Below are 25348 nucleotides of genomic sequence, written 5' to 3'. Positions count from 1 at the left end.
TACGAATATACGTTCACAATGCTATTAAATTCAACCGGAGTCAAATCAGGTCAAACGTAGTTTGAAGGAAGCAACTTTCATCGAAACGTGGCTTTAAGTTAATCTTGGTTGGACTTCAAAGCGTTTCGAGGAATCGGGATAAACGATCGATGCTGGCAGAAACGATCGTGATTCAGCGAGCTGTAACGCGTCGCGATAACAAACGATTTCGCGAGTCTTTACGAGAAGAGATGAATGAATTACGATCGCGGAAATCGTCGATCAAAATCATAGGACCGAACGACGATGAGGAGGACGATGGCGAGCAACGATGGCGACCAGCGATGGCAACGCGACCAACTACGTTGCTGATGGCCCGTTTCTTACCTCTGGAAGTCATAAATCGCCACCGACTCCTCGTTCTGCGTCCATAAACAAATTATGGCGAATTTACACGGCTGCGACGCGAGAGATCGTCCCAGTTTCGCGAGCCCGCGCAGACGCTTTGATCTCCGTGGAAACAAATGCGAGAAATCGTGTGAAATTGGTGCTTTTTCGCAAAGTGATTTACAAAGATATTCGAAAACTTTTACGTATATGTCGTACGTGTTGTCTGAAAAAACGCATTGAAATTGTATTATGACTATAACGTGACACGTTACGACTGTTATGATCAGGAAATGTATAAAGAAATCAGGAAATGAAAAGGAAGATATAAAGAAATGTATATGACGTTACGATCTGGAAATGTATAAGGAAACATGCTGAAAATGTAAGATATTTACTGCAAAGATACGTTTAGTTACAAATTAGCACGTGTGTAGAAGGAATATAACATATAATATTCGATGTTATATAAATTTTAAGCGATTCGATCAAGATAAAATTGAACAGTAACATTGTATTTGAAGATAGAATTTGAAAACATGTTAGTTTATAGTAGTATAATTATGTAAAAGAAAATCTAAGGTGAGTGAATATTTTTATATTAACATTAATTATTATGTAAACTATAGCAATCATGATTCTTGTAATCGATCGATATAATTGATGGTAAAATTTTTGCATCGAGTTTTGATTTATGTTGGTAGCGTTTGGTTGGGGTTGAAGTACAGTCGACGTTGCAACGAACTGATTTACGTAATTGGATATGTTATAACATTGTATAATTAAACATGTTGCGTGTGTGGTTACGGTATTTTTTACTTTGTCCTTGTTACGTAAATGTTGGCGCTTGATAAAAATTCGGGAGGGTAAAAATTGTTGCGAAATGTTTAATTGCATAAGGATACGATTGCAGCAAATAACTATTCTGTTTTTATCTTTCTCAGCATGTAGATAGGTACGCGCGAATTATAATTCAGTTAAATATACAGTCATTTTCTCTGGAGTGAGGAATTTCAAATTTAATTAAAAAATAGTAGCAGCGATAACGGTGTTATTTTCATTCGATATTAAAGACATTAACAATGCATCAAAGGAAAATATACCGTGGTTGCCACGTAATCTGACCTCATTGTTACAACATTGTAATAACAAATAAAATTCCCCTTTCGACCCACATATAAAATCCATGTTTTCCTTTATATCCTTTTACGTATTTTTTTTTCAAAATATTTCGTTTTTATTTATAATCATAAAATCGTGAAACATAAAAAGTTAAAATAAAACGTGTATCATAAAATTGGATCGAACAATGAAATTAAAAAGGAAATTAGCGAAATATCAGGAGTTGATTGACTTCAATTTTCATTTTCCTTTATCATGAAATTTGTAAAGTGCATAATATGTTTTCTTAATCTGAATTACTTGGACCTGAATTTAGTCAGCAAATTTGAGAATATTTTTCTGATATTCTTAGCATTAATCAAGTACAATGTAACTTTAAGATCTCATAGTTTGTTAACCTTAAAATTATTATCAAATACAAAAGCTAGATATGAATGTATCGCGCACTTACAAGTGCACTTATAACAATCACATTCAAACGATCTAATAAAAAGACAAAGAAGGAAACCAGGAAATTCAACAAAATCCTAAATCTATAAAATTATGAATTATCCATTTTAACCGTTCAGATAGTTTTACCATTAATCAAGTGAAATAGTGCGCTTTCCTAACCTCAAAATAATAGTCGAACACGAAAACTCGATATAAGAATACCGTGTGTAAATTTGTTTATAACAAGCATCGTCGAACAATCAGATAAAAAAGAAAGAAAAGTAAGGAATTCAGTAAATTTTCCTCAGTAAGATTCTATAAAATTCCTACCAAAAATTATATATTATTTATTCATTGCAATAATTGCTAACCTCAAAATGATGGTCGAACACGAAAATTCGACATCAAAATATGGTTTGTAAATTTGTTTATAATAATCATTACACAAAAAAGAGTAAATAAACAAGAAGTAAAATTAAGAAATACGACAAAATTCTAAACCTGTAATTCATCCTACGAAAAATTGCCGATTACCTACTCCTTTTAACGACTCCTAACCTCAAAACGATAGTCAAAAACGAAAATCCGACATCAAAATATCGTTTGTAAATTTGTTTATAATAATCATTATACAAAAAAGAGTAAATAAACAAGAAGTAAAATTAAGAAATTCGACAAAATTCTAAATCCATAATTCATTCTACGAAAAATTGCCGATTACCTACTCCTTTTAACGACTCCTAACCTCAATACGATGGTCAAACACGAAAATTCGATATAATCATTTCGTGTGCAACCCAATCCAATATCGTAAGTCTTTTCAAACGACCGAATAAAAAGATAAAACGATCGAATGAAGGTGAAAGAAGAAAAATGCAATAAAGTGAGACACCGTGGCGCGCAAAAGCAGGCCGCCACGTAGAGAACGACCGCAGGGGCTTGGCACGATCCGTCGATCGTGTCCGATCTATACTCACTGGTGTCTTGGCAGGCGGCGAGGTCGAGGACCTCGATGATATGATCCACGCACTGCATCTTCTGGGAGTGCGAGAACGTGTCCGGAAGCCTGAGCCTCGCCTGGTACTGAAACACACGAACAACAAGAACTGTCAGATCGAAAGAAACAAAAAAATATCAAAAAAGAAAAAAAAAGAAGTAAGAAGAGAAAGAAGAGAAAAATGTCGGATCGACGATTAAATCGGCGAAAGCGTGCAACAGAAAACGGTAGATAGGAACGATGAGAAGGAAGATCGGTATCGTGGCGGACTTTACGGAAAGTTGAGACCGCCTTTTAACCCAAGCCACGGCCCCGTTTACGCATTAAACAGCAATGTAAGCAAAAGCCGGCGGCGTGGACGTGCATTTCCGTTTCGTAACATCCAGCCCACTTTGTGTCTATTATTACCATCTGACACGTACCCCCGGGGATGCACCGGTCCGCTCGTAATCGCGATCGTTAAATCAATTACGATAACGTGCTGCAGCAGCCGTTACGTTCCTTGCGAAACCCACCCAACAAGCCATTTTTCGATCCGGATGGGTCGTCACTTTGTTTCCTAGTCTCGTCTTTCCGTAGATTCTTTCAAGCTTTTGAAAGTCTTTCAGGTTGGTAGGTTTGGTAAATGAAGAGAAAATTTTGGTCGTTTGAACGATGGATTTTCTTCCGTTTGCTGGATCTTTGATCGTTTTTAACTTCTTAAAGACATGTTTGTGGGAAGAGGGAATTTCAGTGGTTCGAGAAGCATCTTTTGGCTATCTTGAATTTTTTGAAGGTCGATGGGTTTGAATGAATAGGCTATTTTCATAATTCGTAGATGATTCTTTGGATCTACTGGCTTCTTGGTTATTTTCAATCGATTTGATTCCTGAGTATTTTTGATATTTTGGGGGGGTTGATGAAATTTAGAATTTTTGCAGGAAGAATTTCAGTGGTTTGTGAATGATTCTTTGGTTATTCTGGATTCTTTAAAGATCGATGGGTTTGGATCAATGGATTATTTTGATAATTCTAAAGTGGTTCTTTGTATCTATCGGGAATTTTTCCTTTTGATGAAATTGACTGGAGAAAGAGTTTCAATAATTCGAGGACAGTTCCTTAAACCTGTTAATCCTTTGAAGGTCCTTTGAAGTTAACGTTGCAACTTTTTAAAAGTCCATAAAATAATAATACGTAAATGAGAAAGAAATACTTAGAAAAGTACCACACTACTAACCGCAATATTAAAAATCGAATTCAATAAAACCAGTTTATATTAAAACAAGTAAAGCGTCGTCTTGGCGCAACATTTGTGCCTAACGAGTTAAACAGAAAGTTCGACATAAAACTGTTATCTCTTTAGAAGGTGTATCCAACTTTTCCAAGTTAATACTCCAACCTTTTACAACTTCGAGAAATTACAAAATATAAACGAGTAAAGGAATACGTAGCTACGAAAGTATAACCACTGTCTACTTGGCGTAACTGCTAACCACAGTATCAAAAGTCGAATTCAAGTAAATACGAGTTCGTTAAAACAAGCAAAACGTTGCTTCGACGCAACATTTGTGCTTCGCGAGTTAAACAAGAAAATCAAACTAGAAAACTAGAAACAAACTGCAGATCATAATATTAAAAAATCGAATTCAATAATAATGCAAGTTTATTAAAACAAGCAAAACGTTGCTTCGAAGCAACATCTGTGCTCAACGAGCGAAATGGGAAGATCTGAATGGAAAACCAGAAACGCTGTCCCAACGACGATCTTACCATCAACTTGCCAATTAGACAACACACGAATTATGCAACGAAGGAACTGCGAACTTCGCAGCGAAGGAGGAAGCTACGTGTCATGTGTCAGGTTGTAACGAGCTACACCTTCGACAGCTCGATCAGGAAAGAGCCACCATCGGTCTTACGCGATTCTGCACGTAGCGCATGAACTTTCCTCGTCTTGAAACGCGTTCACGTGCATTCGATAATTCGGGGACACGCGAGGACAAGCGTGTTAGTATCGAAGGGAAACGCGCGGCCTCTGCCGCCTTTGGAATTCTTTCATGAACGTCGTTTGAAATTTTTCCTGGATTCTGTCCTGGAATTCGAGAAATTCACCAACCGAAAACAAAATGAATTCCAAGCTGTTTGTTTTATTTTCCATGTACTGGAGTTTCAAGCGACGTCCAGTTATATTAGATTTTTTTTTTTTAATTATATCTTATCTTTCATTCTTAAGTCTAATTCGTGCAGTGGAATTTTTGTAGGTTTTGACTTGTTGGTCATGTCGTGTTTCGAAAACACATTCCTTGAAGGGAATTAGAAATTCAATAAAGACAGAACCAGGTTAGCTGTGTGATCAAAATTGGAAATTAAGGGACATTGTGTTTCTTTTTTGAAGAGACGCTTTCTATAAATAGTTTAGGAGGTTTAATTATGCAGGATAAAGGTTGACGAATAGGAAACTCGGAGAAAAGGTGCACCAAAATTAAACTCTGTGTTCAATATGTTTCATACTTGGCAGAAGGTACATTTACATCACTTTTTCATCGTACGAACCCTTCAAATAAATAAAAATATCCCGATAACAGGAAAACTTATATACAGTCAGTTTAGAAAGCCTTCGTGCACCACGTAACAAGGCTATTTCGACTAAAATAAAATTCTACCAAATTTCGTAGGAAAGTTAGTATATTCCGTATTCGATACCGAGAGGACAAACGCTTGCATGAAATATTAACAAAATATATAGTTTCCTAACATTAACGTAACTTATAGTCCCTTACGTGTTTCAATGTTTATACAGAATACATTTTACTACGAGATATTTATTGTTAAGTATAATTTTATACGAAGATTAATATAGCAGATTAATTTGAGTAAGAATAACTCTTTCATAGAATGCACGAAAAATTTCGTCTTCTATCTACATTGTTGATGATCGTATTTATAAATGTTTTACACAAATACCTTAGTAACTTGATAGACTTTTATGTACATACACGTGTCTATATGTTTCTTTATTACTACGTAGATAAATACGTGCGCAAGTTACCGAATAGAAAATATAATTCCATCACGATAGAAACGTTTTCGAAAGGAAACGCTTACATGGAATACGATAGTTGGAATAATTTTCGATCGCTAAGGCCCAACGATAAATAAAATCGATCGTTCCTTAGCCTCGTTGACTCGTATTTCTGCTCGAATGGAAGGCTGGAATCAGGCGTTCGATGCCTCGCTGGTGGGCTTTTAAAATTCTATTATGTGCCTGATTAATAGTTCCACTTAATCATTCGACGAAAGTATGCGCAACTATATGAAACTGCCGATAATGGTGGTCGACGCGGTTGGTTAACTTAAATCAATGTAAAGCAGCCAATTAAACAGCCCATTGTTTTCTAGCCGCCTATTTGAAATTCCGCTCGAACGAAACCATTAAGCATTAGGCTTAATGAAAGGAAACTCGACTCTCATCTCTTGGTGATCGACGTGTTGCTCGCGAAAATTTACACGGCGACTGGAACAGCACTCGCGGATATTATTATCGCGGATATTACGTCGGAAACGGTTTGATTAATGCGTCGACGACTATGTACGGGGATTCAATCAAGGAAACTTTGATTCGTTGGCTTTTTCATTTAGGAAACGTAAAAACGATCAGGGAGAAATGGTAACGGTTTATCCTTTCTTTCGGAAAATTGAATAATATATAGGGAGAAATGGTGTTTTAGAAAAATGTGTTACGAGAGAAAGCTGTGAGAATTCAATAAAATATTTGTTCTAGTTTAGATCGACTGTGTAGTACGTACTGGATCTGCTTGTGTCAGAACATACACTAATTGTTTTTTCCATTGATATTAGTGTGCCATTTTTGAAAAGTTGTAAGGAAACTATGGTACTATCATTCAAAAGAAAAAAAATACAATAATCTATTTTTATCGATATCTGCCTCAATTTTCTTTCAGTATTCAAGAAAAGAGAAGAAAAATTCTTCTAATTTTTACTCTGAAACAAACAACCCTTAGTAAATACCTGAGTACGGGTATACTGTATCAACAACAATATTACAACTGTAATTAACAAACAACTGAACAACTGTATTTAAAAATGCTATGACTTAAATAAAATAAGCATACATAATATTAACACACGAGTGCCGTTTTTCTCTATACGCGCTCTATGCTCTATATATGACGCGCACATGTTCGCGTTCACAAGTCTTCTTCGCAAAATTCTGCAAATTTGCTGCCGTCACCAGCAGCGGCATATTGTGCGAACCCGCTTCGTTGCGCATGTGTTAATTTTATCAAAAGCGTCCACTCTATTCATTTATTAATTTATCAATTGCAAATAAAAAGAAAACACAAACTCGCTATTTTCGTACGCAACTTCACCCTAGAAAATTGTAATAATTATCACACCGATATTTATGCAAATTCACATTTCCACCAACGCAACTAAAATGATTTTTCCATACATATCAGTTATATCGTAACAAGTGTGTATCTTACTTTGCATGGCTTATTGAACAGAAGGTCTACATTATGTTTCTATCTTTATTATGTAGAACGCTATATTTATAATTGCATCACTTTTGCGTCAGAGGGTAAAATTATTACTTATACCACCATGGCCCTAGTTTCACAGTATCGGTTGATCTTCGGTTCTTTCGTGACGCTGTAGGCGGAAAGTTGTACTGCTTTCGCTAATAGTGGCGTATCTTGCGTTAAGTCAGCCTTATAACGCCGTTGAAAATGACCCAGCAAGATTTCCCTGTAAACTTTGAAAAATCTCCACATTCTTTTTAGTTGCGTTGCCATCAATGTCGGACATTGATACATTTTCGCATATCACGTGCAATTTCATTATTTTGAACTTTCCAATCTCTTACGGATACAAGATAAACGGCTTGTAAAATCGAACTTTTCCTTAGTCACGTTGTTAGTTCATCGCGCGTGGTCAGATTATTTTTGAATTATTTTCGTGTGCACGCGGCTTAAGGTGGATGTCGGCTCGGTCGACACACCCTGCCTTGGCCGCGGCGGGCAACGCGGACGAACGTGCCATTTTCTCGACGGCTGGGAGTCCGTTACACAAGAGGATCCGTTATGCGGAGAGAGAAAGTGGCGACCGACGATATTTCGCTGCGGGTATAGCGGTCGTCTCTCGGCCAGCAGGAAACTGGACTGCTCCAGAACGGAGCACGACCGTGAACGTCATCTCCGCCGGCTGGTTTCCATAGAACGACGGCGATGTGTCGGCCATCACGCTGCACGCGGAGAAAAGGGAAAGTGAGAGGTGGTCGAACCATTCGTTCAATAGCTTTTCGATCGATCTATAGAGTATCGATTTTATAAATATCCAGGAAAAAGATTTCGAACAAGAGAACAATGGGACGTTTCGAGAGGAGGATGACGGAGTCAAGGGGACAAAGTGTAGAATATTATATTATTCAGGCTTGTTCGACTTCTTAAGCAGACAAGGCGAGTCGAGGATTAGCTCCACACGATTGACATAATTAAACGAATTATTTCTAGATGGTTTAAATTCTAGGAAACGAAGGATGGAAGTTGTAATCAAATACGTAGTTTTCCACTTTCATCTGGAAAACTGAAATCAGTTTGGTTCCATTGGTACCATTGGTAAAGCTGTTCGATCTTATGAATAATATTTTAATACGATACTACGATAGAAAATACGATAAAAGATTAGAACGACAGAGTAGAATTTGACAAAGTTGAGTTCAATAAAGAGGTGACTGGTCTAAAAAATCATTGTCCCATTCAAGGCAGTTTTCTATGAGATCGGCGATACACAGAATATCCGAAAACGACAAACTGATGCAAAATTGTAAAATTCTTCTACGAGCCAAAACGGCACAAAAATGAAGACCTTACTAAATTGCGTTTGTTTTTGTTTCTCGATTATCTTCGTTGAACAATCGGCTAAAATATCTACAAGGAGTAGGAGGAGGAGGAGGAGGAGGAGAAAACGTGGAGAGTCGGCGTAAAGGCGCGTCCATAATTGTAAGTACGGTGACAGGGATACGTTGACGGCGAGAGAAAGGCACGAGGAGGAAGAAATACGAGCCCGTGAACGAAAACAACGTGACACGACAAAGTAAGAGAATCGGAGAAGGTAAAAAAAAGAGCGAGATAAACGATGGCAGCGGTTGCTTTAAGCGTATTATGCACGTAGGGAGACGGCGCCGAATGTTTTTGAAACACGTAAGACACGCGCTCGGCGGTTCACTGACCGAGTTATGACGTCACCACAACTCTCTCTCTCTCTCTCTCTCTTTCTTCACCTCTCTTTATCTCTTTTTTCTTCCTACCACCCTCTATTTGTCACGGGGCAACTCCTGTCTCCCTTGCCATAATCGAGAGGCCAACGTCCCGTTGGATCGGTTTCGTGTGTCACACACATGTGTTTCTCGAGTACTTACGTACGTACTTGCTACCGTGAATGTTTCTTCGACACGTATGACGTATATCTATCTTCGTTTCTGTGCTTAAAGAAATTTTATTTTTGGCAGTTTCGTTGTTGGAAGCGCAAAGGGATCAACGTCACGTTTATGAAGACTGATCGCTCGATCGTTTGAAGAATGAAATATTAGTCGTTCTAGATCGTCCTCTAACGATAGAATTAAGAATTTTCGTCGTTTCTGCGCTGGGGAAATTTTACGTGACTGTTTTGTTACGTAGATTACGAGGAGGACAGAGTTTATTAAGGTTAATTGGTTGGTTCGCGAAAAATTAAACGGTAATTACTTACTCCAGTAGCTACTGTAGTTAGGACATTTTCAAAAATCCAGTTGGTTAGTGGTACATTCTCTTTCGTGAAAATTTCCCGATCAAAAGTAACAATTTCCCTTATACGATGTTAATAAGTTTAACGATAAAACGAATATAAGGTTCGACAAATAAATTTAGAAGGTTACAACCAACCGCTATACTATTATTTCGACGATCTAAGGAGTATGGTAATTTCCATTAAACATCTTTTAAGAATTCCTTGTTTGTACTGTGAAAAGTAAGAAGCATCAGCAAACTTGCTTCACTGCAATTCGTAACACAGGAAAGTGTCTGTAATTTGAAAGAGTATCTCGCTAAAGTGAAACACAATAAATTTATGTGTCTAATTTCGTGAACATTCCAGTTCACTTGTTCGGACCAAACTTGAAAATGAAACGTCAAAACAAAGCGCAACGTACCTACTAATAACGCGATTGAAATCCGAAGAATAACAAATATACGTATCGTCCATACGAACGTTCGCTGTGACAGTCTAAAATCTAAAATCCCCAATAAATTGAATGAATTCGCTAATGGACGATTGCGACACCTTCCTAGCGTGTTAAATCCGCGAAAATGCAACGGTTGGTTGGTTGGCTTGTAGCCCGCATTCCAGGCGATCCCGCGCCCGAGGTGTCCTCCTAATTTTCTGTCGCGAAGCCTTCATAAATTTCGCGCGGAACTTGGCACGCACACAGCGTGCCGATTTTCCTGGAAACCAGGGAAACACCGCGGGCCAGAATCAGTCGCTTCCTATTTCGCCAGTCGGCCCCGGAATCGGCCGATCTTGTCTAGCGTGTCTGACTATGTCTCTCTGTTTCTACTTGCTCTCGTCTGGCGGTAAATGTGGACGATTTACGAGTTTCTCTGCCATCGAAGCGTTTCTTTCTTCCGACGGTAACAAGATTATTTGTCGATTATTAATTCACTTTGATCCTTGTTTTTTGGTATATATATTCTTTGTTATATATATATAATGAAGATTCATTTTTATTTTATTTTATTTTCTGACGAGGTACTTGTATCGTCATTTACGTTAAAATATCGATGTATCGGAAAATTGCTTTTAAATATCGCTTTCTAGGTGTTATTTATATTGTTTCTATATTATTTATGTTATTTATATTATTCTATTATATTATAATATTTACGTTAGATACGAGTACTTTTTTCTAAAGTCTTCTAATTAAAGTATTATTCATATTATGTTTATTTGTTTGGGAATAGATATTTAATTTGCTGTATTCTGATTAATTTCTATTCAATTATAATGAACTATGGATATTCCGTACGATATTATCTTGACGACTACATGACTAGTTTTCATCGCTGTAGAACAGTTATTATTTTATATATTCTCTATATAAATGAATCAAACGATACAAAGAAAGATAACGCGAATGAATTGAATGTAATATTTTCAAGAATCATTATTTCGCCGTAAATAAGAACGCTAAGAATAAATTAGCATAGAAGAGTACAGTAATCAACGTCCGATGTGGTATTAATATACGATTGAATGAATTTATAAGAAATTAGATCTGAGAAACGAATTCTTTATCCTTGTTGTTAATGACAGGAGTAAACATTTTACGTCAAATTATAAAATATTTTAATGAAATAATTTCCTCGTTCTACTATTCTACTATCGCAAGAATCGAAATTATTTCGTGTTAATTTAGCCGATTTACATTAGACTTCGTACTATTAATTAGTATAGGATTAATGAAATTTATTTGGTCGAATTAAAAATAAACTCCATGGAACACACGATCGAATCGAATTTCGTTATAATTTGAAGGATAAATACTTCTTTCTTTTTTTTTAGTATCTATTGTTTTATGACACGTTCAGAGCCTAAAGAAAAGGTCCGGCATTTTTTTCGTAATCGCGTACACGAATGCAAATTCGATGGGTTTTATGACAGGGATCTTTGGGCTTCGTTTAATGGGAACTCGTTCCATCGGTTTTATCGTTCGATGGAGTGATCGTTGGAATTTATCGGTCCGCTACATTATTATGCCGAGGGAAATATTTAGACTTTTGCCATTTGATAAGATCGGTTTTATGGAAATTGCTCGCTTTTACGAGGAAAGATTTCGCTACGAACACAATATATAAATATATATAAATATCAAAGCTTTTCTCTTTTGCTTCGATTCTTTCCCTATTTCTCACGGAACGATCGCAACTACATTCGATTAGATAGTCATCTTTATGCTTCTATGTTCTATGAAATACATTCGAAAGCACGAAACGAGCATTTCTGACTGATTAAACTGATAAATTCCTTCGCTTCTATATTTTCATTTTATAACACGTTTTCTACGAAAGTATCAATTTTTTTTCTTTTTAACAAAATGCGCCAAGCTATTGTCATAATAATAATTTCTCACCGATTAAACCCATACATTCGTTCATTTTTATATGACATAGTATTTTGTAAACGTATTGGTATATTTTCTACGAAGGAGATAACAGTTCGAAACAAAGAGCTTAATTCTATATGAAATTACTATGATACAAATATTTTCTCATCGATCGAACCACTTTTACATTCTTTGCTATTTTCTACGTGCTTTAATATATTTTCTGCGAATGTAGCAATTTTTTTACTACAAGAAGAGTAATTCCATACGAAATTACCGTGGTAAAAGTACTTTCTCATTTATTGAACAAATCAATTCGTTCGTTTCTCAATATTCTCTGATATTCTGTAGACGTGTTAATAAATTTTGCTAATACGTTGAAGTAAATCGACTAATTCCGTGTGAGACGTGATTGTTGAGAAAGATAAAAGGTAGTAGACTGACCTCGAGAGTCTGTCGTAATGTGAGATCGGGAAAGAAAACGTCTTGCTGTTGCACGTAACAGATTCTTCTGCGCCATCTTTTCGTCAGCCTTTCACGATTCAGCCAGATTTCACCCCCGTCCACGCCTACACGGCCTGACAGGCAGTTCAATAACGTCGTTTTGCCGCAACCTGTTCAAATAAAATCAACATTTACATTTATCGGAAGGACAGACGTTCAGAAAATGTTACTCTTATATCATATCAAGTGGAAGTTATTTGAATTTTAATTCTTGTACAATCGGATGACATTAATTCTTTAATTTGAAGAAGCAAACTGTCTTTGGATCAAGTTCATTTATTTTTTAAATTTCGTTATATGTATCATCTTTTCGTATTTTTCATCATTTCACCCAGCCTTTCTTCTCGTTGTACGAAATTTGAATAATACATCAAATTTAAATAACTCGAGAAAGTAGCTTACAATTGGCGACTAAAAAAATTCTCCTATTTCTCCTTTTTGTTTCGCAAAATCTTACACAAAATCGTCGAGCTTAAATGAACGAGGAAACTAACTTAGAACCATTGACGTCAATTAGCAATTGAAAAAATTTCTCACTCTTCCACCTTCCTTTTTATTTCACAAAATTCTACAGAAATTCTGGCGTCATTAAAAATACTCAACTTGGATAAACCAAGAAACTGGCTGAAAATTACTGGCACCAATTAGCGACTAAAAAAAAATGTTCTCATCCCTCCTTCTCTATTTCATAATATGTAACACATGATATTTTACAGAAATCCCAGCTTCGTTAAAAATGGCCAACTTAAATAAACCAAGAAACTAGCTGAAAAACGCTGACACCAATTAGCAAAACTGAAGAAAATTCCTCATTCTTTCTTCTTCCCTTTTATTGCACAAAATTTCACACAAATCCTAGCTTCATTAACAATAAATCTCGCCAATTTAATGTTAACGAAGGAACTAATTTAAAATCACCGAATGGAAAAATTTCTCTTTCTCTTTTCCCTTTAACAAAATCTTACCAGAAAAATTCCAAGTTTCGATAAATCAAGAAACTAACTGATCTATCTCCCCCTTCTCCTTCCTTTCTTCCTTCTTCTTTCACACAATTCTACACATCACATAGCTCGGTGAATAAACAGAGGCAGCTAACTTAAAACCACCGACACCAATTAACAATCGAAAATATTTCCCTCTCTTTCTCTTATTTCATAAAATCGTGCACGAATGGCTGCATTAGAAATACCAAGCATAAATAAACCAAGAAACCAGCTGAAAATCACTGACACCAATTACCAACCGAGGAAACCGAAAACCTACATAAAGCAACATAGTCTTTCGTGACAGGAAAGCGTATGCAATATCGAAAGGGTAAAATGTATGTAATCCGACTGGACGAGGTTCGCCCATTGAATGCTTAAGTCTTGAACAAGCAGCGTGCCGAGGGTCGGAATAGTAGATTTTATTCCTAGAATCGTCGCCATTCGGCCAAGATATACGATGTCCGACGTGGAAATACGCTTGGCGCGTTCGGTTCGACCGGCGACGTTAACGACAAACCGTGAAACGGCCGGAGTGCACGGATGATTTGTACTCGCGTGCCCCGTACACGCGGGCTTGCGGCTTGTTAAACGAATATCAAGGGGAGAAACGACGAATCTCGCGATAAATATCGCGCCAGCGTATCGCTTGTTACCAAGGCACGATACTCGCGTAGCCAGCGATCCTTGTCGCGTTTAAACATAGAAGAACCGCCGTGAATTTACCCTTAGGATAGCGATCAGATACCATTCGACGCGTGGTGAATACAAAGAGCGGTGATCTTGTTTTCTAGATTCTGATTGATTCCGATTTATTATTGGAGCAGCGTGAATTTCAGTTTTTCCTTTACCGTTACGTAGCATACATCGATCATCGGACCGATTAGAGCGATTCATTATTAGCGGAGGGTGAATTTCAGTTTTTTTGTTTGCTACCAAATCCTATGTATGTATCGATCGATGTTTTTGCATATTCGAATTTCCGTGAAGAGGATAAAAGAAATATGGTGCAAGCAGAGATCCGATCTGGCAAGTATCGTATTATATATTATTTGGAATCTGTTCATTATTTGTTAGTAAATAAATAAATATATTTATGTATAGCTAATAGCGTACGATGAATTTCACAATGAATTTCATAACGCGTTCTGAACAGAAATATAAACCCTGACAATGGTTTATGAATGGCCTGTTCTAAAATACAGGGTGGTTGGTAATTGGTGGTACAAGCGGAAAGGGAATGATTCTACGCGAAAAAAGAAGTCGAAAATATAGAATAAACATTTTTCGTTTGAGGCTTTGTTTTCGAGAAAATCGACTTTGAATTTTCGCTCGGTACGCGTGCACTTTATCACGTCTCGTTATAACGGATCTCACTGTAGATCGTTGTCTCGATGGAAAAATTAAAAAAAAAATTTTTATTCTATATTTTCGACTTCTTCTTTCGCGTAGAATCACCCCCTTTTCGCTTGTAACACCAGTTACCAACCACCCTGTATATTCCAATTACTGAAATAAACGAAAATGAGTTAAAATATTCACAAGAAAAGAAACACGTCTCTCTACATCATTTACAACAACCAACGAGCAATTTTTGTCATAAAGAGGAATTGGACGTTTTTTTACGACTTTTGATCATTTTAATCAGAACTCAGAGAGGGTTGATCGAAGTCCTACAATGCTTGCTAAATATATATTCTGGAACTTCCAAATATAATATGAAGAATATGAACTCCATTAATTTGTCTCTTAATTCCAACCTTGTCCTCGGTAGCTAAAGGCATCGTTGATGAACGTTGCGAAATATGGCGAACGTGCACACAAGTTCTCAAATAGAAGCGAAGGGGGAGGACGAGTTACGAGCGCGAAATGGCTGAAGCAGAGGCCGCGAAATAAACGAATGACGCAAACTGCCACGAAATTGTCCAATAGAGGGCCACGGAAACCCGATCGGGTCATCAGCATTCGCGAGAATCGCTACGAAACAAACGGTCAATTAGTCTAAACGAGGAGAACGAAATTTTTCTCTGGCCGAAAAATTGCGCTGATCGTTCTACGTCGTGATAAATATGCATGTCGCGTCACGATCGTCCTATGAGTTTACTTTTCAAGCGATGGAAAGGGCAAAGACGCGGCATGGATGAATTTAGTCCAATGTAAAAATAACAACACGCACTAGAATAATTGAACCGACGATACAGTTGCACGTTAAAACGTCAAAAAATAATTTCCACATGAAAAATCATTACATTGCATATATCTTTATATCGGAAGACTGTTTAAAAAATAAGCCGCAGATTTTAACAAAGAATTTGACTAGCGAGAAACTCAATTCGATAAACTAAATCCTTAACATTAATAAAACATCCATCCCCTTTCGGAAGTAAAATTTACCCAATCCATCAATAGAGGATTCGATAACACGAAATAAATGACATCCTACCGATTCGTAAAATCATTTTTAACTCTTAAATCCCTTAAACCGCAGAGAAAATTCCTAAACCTCTACCAACGAAGATTTCCTTTATCTCTCGATCAATCGCTAAATCAATTCTGCCAAGAAGAGAAACTATTGCTGCCAGCTTTCGTACAACCAATCTGTCGGGAGATTGAAGGATTATTCCGATTCAGGGGATCGGAGACCAGAGGGTGGAGTATTCTTAACCCTCATCCATCCCTCAGTCTACCAACTTAATTTCTAACTTGACGTCGAACTACGTCTAACTTGACGCACGATGGTAAAGAAAATTCGTATAATGAAAATATAGATACATATAGCTTTTAGAAATTTTTCTATCAGACAGTTGATGCAAACAAGTTCATGCAAGCTTACATTATAAAGGGGTTAATATTAATTTGTTAATATGAATGTACGTTACCTGAGGGGCCCATGACGGCCAAAAGTTCGCCGGGTTTAACAACGCCCGAGACATCTCGGAGGAGGGCTCGTTTCTCCTTGACCACCTGCAACCCCCGGAAGATTAGCTGCACCGGACGAGAATCCAGCGGGTACACCAACTGCAACGCTGAGCTTTCCACTCTGCAACAAACGATAGAAGGTTCAATCGAAATGCTCTAGTTTCATTCGTTTCGATTTCAAAGATAGAGATCTAATTTCCTTTGTTGATCTTCCATTGGAAAATTGGCGGAGATGTCTCTCTATAGGATTGGTTCGTGCTCGTCGATGTGTCTGGGTCGAAGGGAAAGTTTCCCGAAGGATTTATTTAATCGACGAGCTCGCTTCTTCGATGTACCTCGTCTTCGTCGTTTCGAATTTCTTTCTATTTACTTGTTCGTCACGTTAATCCGTTTGTTTGTCATTTTCACGCAATACTTTTTGTCGTCTTCTATATACAGTTACCTGTTTAATATACTTCGCATGAATCACGTAGAAACGTAAGGTTTTGGTATCGAGGCGTTGAATAAATTTTTTAAAAGACGAAGTTTTTTAAAATACAACTTCGAGATAGATCGAAGATAGATCAATAGATCTTGTATCGAGATAGATTTCATAAATGAAAATTTCTATTAAAGTAGATGCGAGTACTTGACGATTAATATTAACGTAATGCACGGTTCAGTGGATAAGTGGAGATTAACAGAATTCTAGTTAATTTGTTACGAAATTAAATTGATTACGAAATAGCGTAAGTCTGAAACTAAAAGAAGTCGAATTCTCCGTTTCTTGAACGTCGTATCGATCTACGTTACGACAATATGCGAGAATTTTTACGTAAAATGTACAGGGTGGTTGGTAACTGGTGGTACAAACGGAAAGGAGGTGATTCTACGCGAAAAAAGAAGTCGAAAATATAGAATAAAAAATTTTTTTTTTTAATTTTTCCATCGAGACAACGATCTACAGTGAGATCCGTTATAACGAGACGCGATAAAGTGCACGCGTACCGAGCGAAAATTCAAAGTCGATTTTCTCGAAAAGAAAGCCTCAAACGAAAAATTGTTATTCTATATTTTCGACTTCTTTTTTCGCGTAGAATCACCCCCTTCCCGCTTGTACCACCAGTTACCAACCACCCTGTATACTCGATCGAAATCACTTTCATAGTCACTGACACAGTTAGTCATAGAAAATTTTCGGTAGTTTTCGACGTCTTTTCTATACAGTTTAATACGTAATTCGGACAAATTCTGTCATTTGAAGACGAAGTTTGTTTCTGACATACAATCGGAGAGGATTTCGAAACCTTTTAGCGAACCGACCAGCTGCCAGAGCAACCGTCTGACAAACGCTCGGCTTCATAATAACAATGACGTGCCATCGGAGCTATTTCGCGACAGTAATTAAAGACCGACACGCGTTACGCCACGAATCAGACCGCGTCGAACAAGATCTGGCTCGCTTTCAAATGAAATTTCCTACACATTCCTCGTCCTCTGCCTCATCGGAATAACCTCCTTCTCCTTCCTATCCAAGTACTTTCCATCGTTCGCAGTACATTCAGACGTACGACCATTATTACATTGAGCAATCTAAAATAACAAATCAAATTGAATGGCGACCGGTAACAAAGGTCCGAACCACATTTAGTACATTTCCAGATAAAGTGGTTTTTAAGCTACGCTGTTCCATAACTTTCAAGCGCCAAACGTGCTTCCAGTGTTTAACATTAAATCGCCTGCTGACGCGATATCTGCAACCTGTGTGTACTAGAACCAGATCTACTACAGGCACTGTAAAACCATAAATTCACTGTTAAACTGGTCGATTCTGAGCGAACTTATTCTCGGTTGCTATACGATTCTTAACGTCTTACGTAGCCACACACTGTTACGATTATTCGACGAAACGAAGAATAGCGACTTGTGTGAATCTGACAACGATCTTCTTTGGTAAACGAGAAAATTGTACGTTGATCGATTTAGGAGACGATAGCGTTGTTAGAAGTTTTGAGAATTATTGAGTTGGCAACTAAGTGATTGCGGATTTTGTCGATACCACCTAATGACAAATTTAAGGATTTTAATTGTTCAAAAAGGTGGAACAGAGAATAGAATAAAGCTCTGAATAATTAGAAAGCTCGGCTCATCGATTCGCACATTCGTGTCTGGATATAAAAATTAGAATAAACGCGCTGCACAGATCTATGGGAAATTTTAATTTCAATTTTTACACGCGAATATCTCGAGATTGAACGATGGCAATGGATAACAACGACGGTATAGTTATCAATATCGTTGAATTTATTTTTCACGCACTTCGAAGATATCGAAAAATAAGATATAGAGATCTGGCTATAATGATATCGATGATCTTAAAATCTCGTATAAAGAGTGACGGTGATAAAAAATTATTTTTAATGGAGCAACCTTATCACGAGAAGCTTTTTCATATAACAATAAATAAAGCAGATATTCAGTTTGGGAAATTATTCGGTGGAGAGTAAACGAGAAATAGCGTGCGATTTTCACGAGAAACGTTCGCCGTGATTCTGCACGTGTAATCGAAATGAAAATTCAGTTTATTTCAAAATAAACCAGCGGAGATTTCAACGAGCGCAAAAACGGGGATCATCCAGTTGCGGCTGGCAAAAAGTTCGTTTCGCAACGTGTCACGATGTTCGTCGAAGAGAAAGGCAAGAAAGAGATGCTTAGGAAGACACGTAAAACAGCTGTGCCTCTGTAGGTTCTTTGATAAAAAACGTTTTCGACGTGAAATTGATTAATCTGTTAGGCACTTGTAACGTCATGTGGCTTAGAGGAAATTACATGCAGATGTACCTAACTTTTGTCTGCCTAAAAAAGACGAAACTATATCTTAAAGATAAAAAAAGAAAGAAGAAGAATTTAACAACTCATTTTACAACATACAAAATGAAAATAAATAAATATTTATAAAATACAGACACGATTAGAATGCTATGATATTTGAAATATATTTTGCATGTAGAATTTTTATTACTAACAGTTTTGTATTAAGAATTCCTATCTGTATATTATTATTGCTACTTTCGAAAGAGAGATCGATTTATAACGTTGCTTTGCTTTTTATTAGCTCTCTTTATTTTTCAAATTTTTGAAGATCGTACGATTTGATAATTGTTACACATCAATCACTAATTGCTGGATCATGGATATTTATGCATTTAAGCGTACACGGTATACACAGTAAATTATTCGGTATAATAGACAAATTAGAAAAGAATGAAAAGTATGCAATTTAAAGGTTCCAACAATATATGCGATATCATATCGCGAAAGTTGTTATAAAAATATTGCTATCAGATCGCGAATGTTTATGTATTTATAGAAGATTTAAAGCTGCTAAAATTTGCAAAATTCCATATTTACAATACATATAATACAATATCCAAGATAAAGTATACGTGACAATATATTCACCAGCTAAAATAAATCTCCATGTTACATTTCCTAAAAATCATATTCGCGAAATTACGAATTTGTTCGAACATCCATGATGCAATAATTATAAAAAAAAAAAAAAGAAAAATCCTACAAACCTCTGTAACCGACGAATACGTATCGATTAACATTTCTATTCTACAATTAAGAACTTACTCATCCTATGCGACCCTTTCACTTGCATTACAAACACATTACGTCATCGTCGATTTACAAAAGTTAAGATCAATCTAGCTAAATCTGCTTACTTCCCTGTCATTAATTTCGCGTAATTCTTCGTGTCTAAAGAAATATCTGATTAAGAAACCAACTGGTTAACGAATGCTCCTAGTTCGACATCTAAATAGAAACGTGTTAATTTAATCGCGTTGAAAACGGTGAGTGACGTTGAATTGGCAAGAAACTGTCGATAATTATCCGCCATTAACGATGGTAATCAAAATTATTTCGTGTCGATTTCAATTACATCGACTTGGGAAGAACTTTAACGACCATCGTCTGGGAGAACACGTTTAATAAAACGATATATCGGTTTCGCAAGCGCTCGGTTGGTCTTCCTGGAAGAAAGAAAAGACTGGACGATCAAAGAGGAACGATCGTTTCGCGTTTTTCTCTCGATTAATATGATCGTACTCGTACAGGGAAGAAATTGCGCGGTCTTCGTATTAATCTCAATTATGTTGTCAAACTGCATGGCGTAATAGTTGTATCGAGTAAAAGTTCAATTTCGTTTGAGGGGAAAAAGTCGATGAGAGGAAAAACTGAGAGAATCGGCCGTTCGATCGACGTTTCTTTAATTAAAATTCCTATCAAGTTGACAAATTAAGTCTCGATCATTCTACGATCCTGTCCTATGATCGAATCGAACGTTTTTGGCGATTGAAACAATTCCCAATAAATGATTTTAATAATTTAAATAATACCTTTTTTCTTTATCTTTTTTAAATAAAAATACTAAATTAAATAATAAGCCTTTTTTAGTGTATTTAGAAATACACGGTTACCTGTAATAAATTGGATATAATTGGGAGTAGGTTTAATTATTCTGGACAATTGTAATAATTGCAATAGTTTTGATAATTACCTTTAATAATTTTAGTAATCGGGAATAATCGGTTTTAATCAAGCTGATAATTGAAAATAGTTTCGATAGTTTTAATAATTGGTAAAATGTCGCCTCTTGTTGATAAGTAAAAGGATTAATGAAAAGGCAGTTCTAGAAAATGAAATTAGGACATGGATTAGGCATGACATTTATTTGAAATTCCAAGTAGTAGAATTAGCTCTAAAGTCAATTTAAATAGTTTTATGATTGTTTTAAAAGGCAATGTAATAGCAGGTTCTTTCATTAAAATTCTCCGTGCAAGACGGTAAACTGAACTTCCGTTCGAGGCAACCTCGATTGTTTTACGACGATTCATTTCGATGCAAAATTACTTGGAAGTGGAAGTTGAACGATTTCGAAGACGAGAAAGCGTGCACTCGGTTCGTTGGATCGAAATTCTTCCGGCGAGAGGGCAATCCAAACTTTTCTCGTATCGATTTCAATTGCTTTTAAATCGTAAATGCCTTTTAACGAGGAAATAGATTCATCGCAAACCCGATGTAACTTATAAGTTCTCTGAATAATTAATTTTTCTAGTTTCTGATTAATAGAAATTTATATGAAATTCAATGGAATAAAACATAGCATTCGTCTTACTCTTTTCTATCGAAAATTCTATCGGAAATCGCGATAATGTTACATTAGCTTGATTAGTTGACTTTTTCAAGAATCTTCAAAGATTTCGAGAATCAAAGAATCAAAGGATCTTTTTCCACCGCGTACGAAACTAATTTCCCAGGAATTTTCAAAGAATTACAACAACCTTGCGTTTTCTATACCTTAAGCATCTTCCAAACTACATCCATCATTCTCCGTTTGAAATTCTTCGACGAAAAACCATTATTCTGCTCGCGTTTCAAAAATCTTTTCAAAGCAAACCTACTCACTGCATCGATTCTAAATAATTTTCTAACAAAAGAAGATTCAATGTAACCGCATCGTTACATGCATCGTCCATCAATTGGAAATTCTTCGGTCGAAGATCATTGTCTGCCTCGCAAAGCAAACCTGGCGTTGCATCGATTCGAAAAATTCCAAGGAAAGCCTCTCCTTTCGTAATGGAAAATAATATTCCAACGAAGAATCGACGATCGACGTAACCGATACAGCCACCAACTTCTGCTTTTATGTCTCTTCGATTCTTCAAAACCATCCACGTTCCTCACATTTCAAACACATTTCGAAGCAAAGCTATGACTACGTCAGTTCGAAAAATTCCACGGCAACCCTGTTCCTCGTACTTCTCGAAAATAATTCTCCAACGAAGGAGGAACCAGTATAACCAGATCGGACTCATAGAAATCCCCGTGAAACGACGAGAAACGCGATGAGAGAACAGCTTTCGATCCGATCGGCTTTCAGTCGGGGCTGGATGTTTTGCGAGGCGATCAGGGACGGGAAAACGGTTTCTGCAAGGCCGTTCGAAAGCTGCACGCGCCATCGAATAAAGCCAGAGCCGTCAATTAAGGCGGCCGGCGAACATCTTCACTCGCGCCAGCCCATATAAGCGGAATCAATCTCGCGACTTTCCAATGGATTTCCAAGGAGAATAGGAAAGCCGCGTCGTAAGAGGGAAGTGAATCGTTCCCATCGAAATTCTTCTGGAAAACGTTTCGGGTTATCACGAGTTGTTTCTACTAAAATAGCGGAACGACGAGTCCAAGTGGAGAATTATTCTATATCTCATAGAATTTAATGTTTTCGTATTTTTCGTAAAAATGTTTTGATATTTTTAATAATTCTTCTTAAAATTAGCGATGGGAATTTTTACAGTAGAATTAATGTTACGTGGTTATTCACAGTGTTATCGATGTTATATAATGTTAGTGTCTCATTGATACTTTATAGCATTTTACGTAGTATCCTTATGGCGTTCTTTTGCTATTTCTAATCAAATTATCGAATATTAAACGTTTTAATAGAATACGATTTTTTTTTTTTTTTGGATTCTTTATAGAAAAGTGGAACTATTCTACGGTATTTTCAAATGTTCTAAAATAATTAACACAAAATTCTTATAGCATCCTGACAAAGCGTTTATATAATGGCATTATTTGTATGTAGATAAACTGACGAAACACGACGCTGCTTATGATAGTGAAGAAGCTGTATACGAGTAACTTGAGTATTTCCTAGTAAACATCAATAATATCGTACTGTTGGTAATTTCTACACCTGCACTAGATGGAATTTCAGTCGTGAATTTTTCAGATAGAGGACCTTTAATCATGTTTCGCGTAAACACGTCAACGACCTCAGTTAGAGATACGTAGTTGGAATGTTTAATTAAAAACCTAGCAGTTTCTATGCTTTGCCATTACGATGCAACGTTAGACGTTCGATCAGAATTTTGTGTTTGCATGTCTGACGCGAGATTAATTAGCTGAGAAACATTTATTATTGCTAGAAAAATTCTTTGAAATTCTTAGTGCGATTCTATCGCGTATAACCACGTGCTTTAGTATAGCTCGTTTGTGTAAAGGTTAAAGATTCTTTGCTGGGAAAATACGAATTCGTATTAAGTTACATTCAGTTAACGTGAAATGTAATATAATACTCTCAGCTAAATGCTGAATTTTCTATAGAAATTCTGTTTGTTATACATGAACTATTGAATACTTTTTTTTTCAATTCGAGCTTTAAATTCGAATATTTCAAAAACTCGGAAATTCAATACTCCAACAATTTTTGGAAAGAAATTCTACAAATGTCTCGAATATCGAACAAATTTCACGAACCGTTTCACCACCGTTCTAACCTTCGATCGATCTACCTTTATAATTAATCAACACACGGCAAGTTGATTTCAATTCATCAAAAATTGTTTAACAACGTCCATTTTAAAACAACTGTCAAATTGGAAACCATTTCGATTAAATTATAATTCCATAAAAACTCCGCGAATCTTCTCATCGCCATTTTAACATTTGATCGAATTGTTTATTAATTTTTACAAACTCTGCAATTTCTAAATAATTAAACTCAAACACTCGTCACGATCCATTAAAAATTATTACCAGTAACGTTCCAGAACTAATCACAACCTCTGTGCAACAAATTAATTTTCAAACCAATTTTCAAACCAAAAATAAAAAAAAAAGCTTTCGACAAAATTTTATATAAAATCCACCAATATCTCGAATAAAAAGAAACTTCACAAACCTTCGATGGAACCCTATATTAATCCAATAGTATTCAATTTTCAAATGAATTTTCGAAGCAACTTACAATCGACAAAATATTTCGAATTATATTTCGTAAAGAAATTTCAGAAACCTGCTCTCCACAGTTCCAACCTTCGATCAAACTCTCTACTAATCTTCACAAACTCTGCCAATTTTGAATACTTACTTAACATCCAAAAACTTATTTCAATTCACGGAAAATGAATCGTAACCCCAACAACATTCTACAACTAATCTCAACTTTTAGCAACTTAGCGAAACAACTTTCAAACACGCGACCTTCGACTAAATTCCAAATAAATTCCATGGGTATCTGCAAGTGCAAAGAAATTTCACGAATCTCTTCACCATCGTCTCAACCTTCGACCGAGCTCTCTATTAATCTTCACAAAGCTTGTCATTTTCAAGCGCCTACTTAACGCCCAAAAACTGCTTTCAATTCAGAAAAAATCAATCGTAATCCCAACAGTATTGCAGAACTGATCGTAAGCTCTACTTAACAAACTCGCTCCTAAACGCAAAAAGCACGACCTTCGACTAAATTCCAAATAAATTCTACTGGTATCTCGAGTCGCAAAGAAACCTTCGATCCACCTCTCTCTCTCTTACACAAATACGATTAATCTTCAGAAAGCCTGTCATTTTCAAGTGCCTACTTAACGCCGAAAAACTCCTTTCAATTCAGAAAAAAATCAATCGTAATCGCAACAGCATTCTACTAACCGCGGCCTCTATTTAACACACCAATTTCCAAACCGACTATCGAATCAAAAATAGTAGAATGTTCGATTAAATTCCAACTAAATTCTACTAATATCTCGAATTGAAAAAGAAATTCCACGAACCTGTTCGCCACCGTGTTCCTGGGCGGTTGGTACCGTTGGGAAATCGTTGATGGCGGCCGCGTGCCACGTGGTGCCACGTTCGCGCGTGCACGCCTTGCGATCCTCCCCCGGTGAAATCGGAAAGGAACTAAGAAAGAGGAACGGTCGGTCGCGTCGCGATACACAAAAAGCGGGGGTCGTTGGACAACGGAGTCAGATAATAAATTCCCAACATGGCAGTATCACGTCATCCCGGGTTCGTTGAACCTCGACGTTGCACGACGAACGACCGTCGGTGAAGACGTTCGGA

The 25348-nt window shown here is 36.6% G+C and overlaps 1 protein-coding gene across 6 annotated transcripts in view; it reads right to left on the bottom strand.

The window, feature by feature from the left end:
- E23 (ABC transporter G family member E23) overlaps positions 1 to 25348 on the bottom strand; it is a 272552-nt gene that overhangs the window by 24504 nt on the left and 222700 nt on the right. For all 6 annotated transcript variants that reach the window (XM_069112852.1, XM_069112853.1, XM_069112856.1 and 3 more), the window contains 3 exons: positions 16423 to 16583; positions 12501 to 12670; positions 2898 to 3003 (listed from right to left, as the gene is read on the bottom strand). In XM_069112852.1, coding sequence (XP_068968953.1) covers positions 2898 to 3003; positions 12501 to 12670; positions 16423 to 16583 — 437 coding nt within the window. The remainder of the gene's footprint in view (positions 1 to 2897; positions 3004 to 12500; positions 12671 to 16422; positions 16584 to 25348) is intronic.

This window comes from Bombus flavifrons, chromosome 5 (assembly GCF_040668555.2).
Source record: "Bombus flavifrons isolate JBK064 chromosome 5, iyBomFlav1_principal, whole genome shotgun sequence".
NCBI lineage: Eukaryota > Metazoa > Arthropoda > Insecta > Hymenoptera > Apidae > Bombus > Bombus flavifrons.
This window is presented reverse-complemented; position numbering and strand designations above follow the sequence as displayed.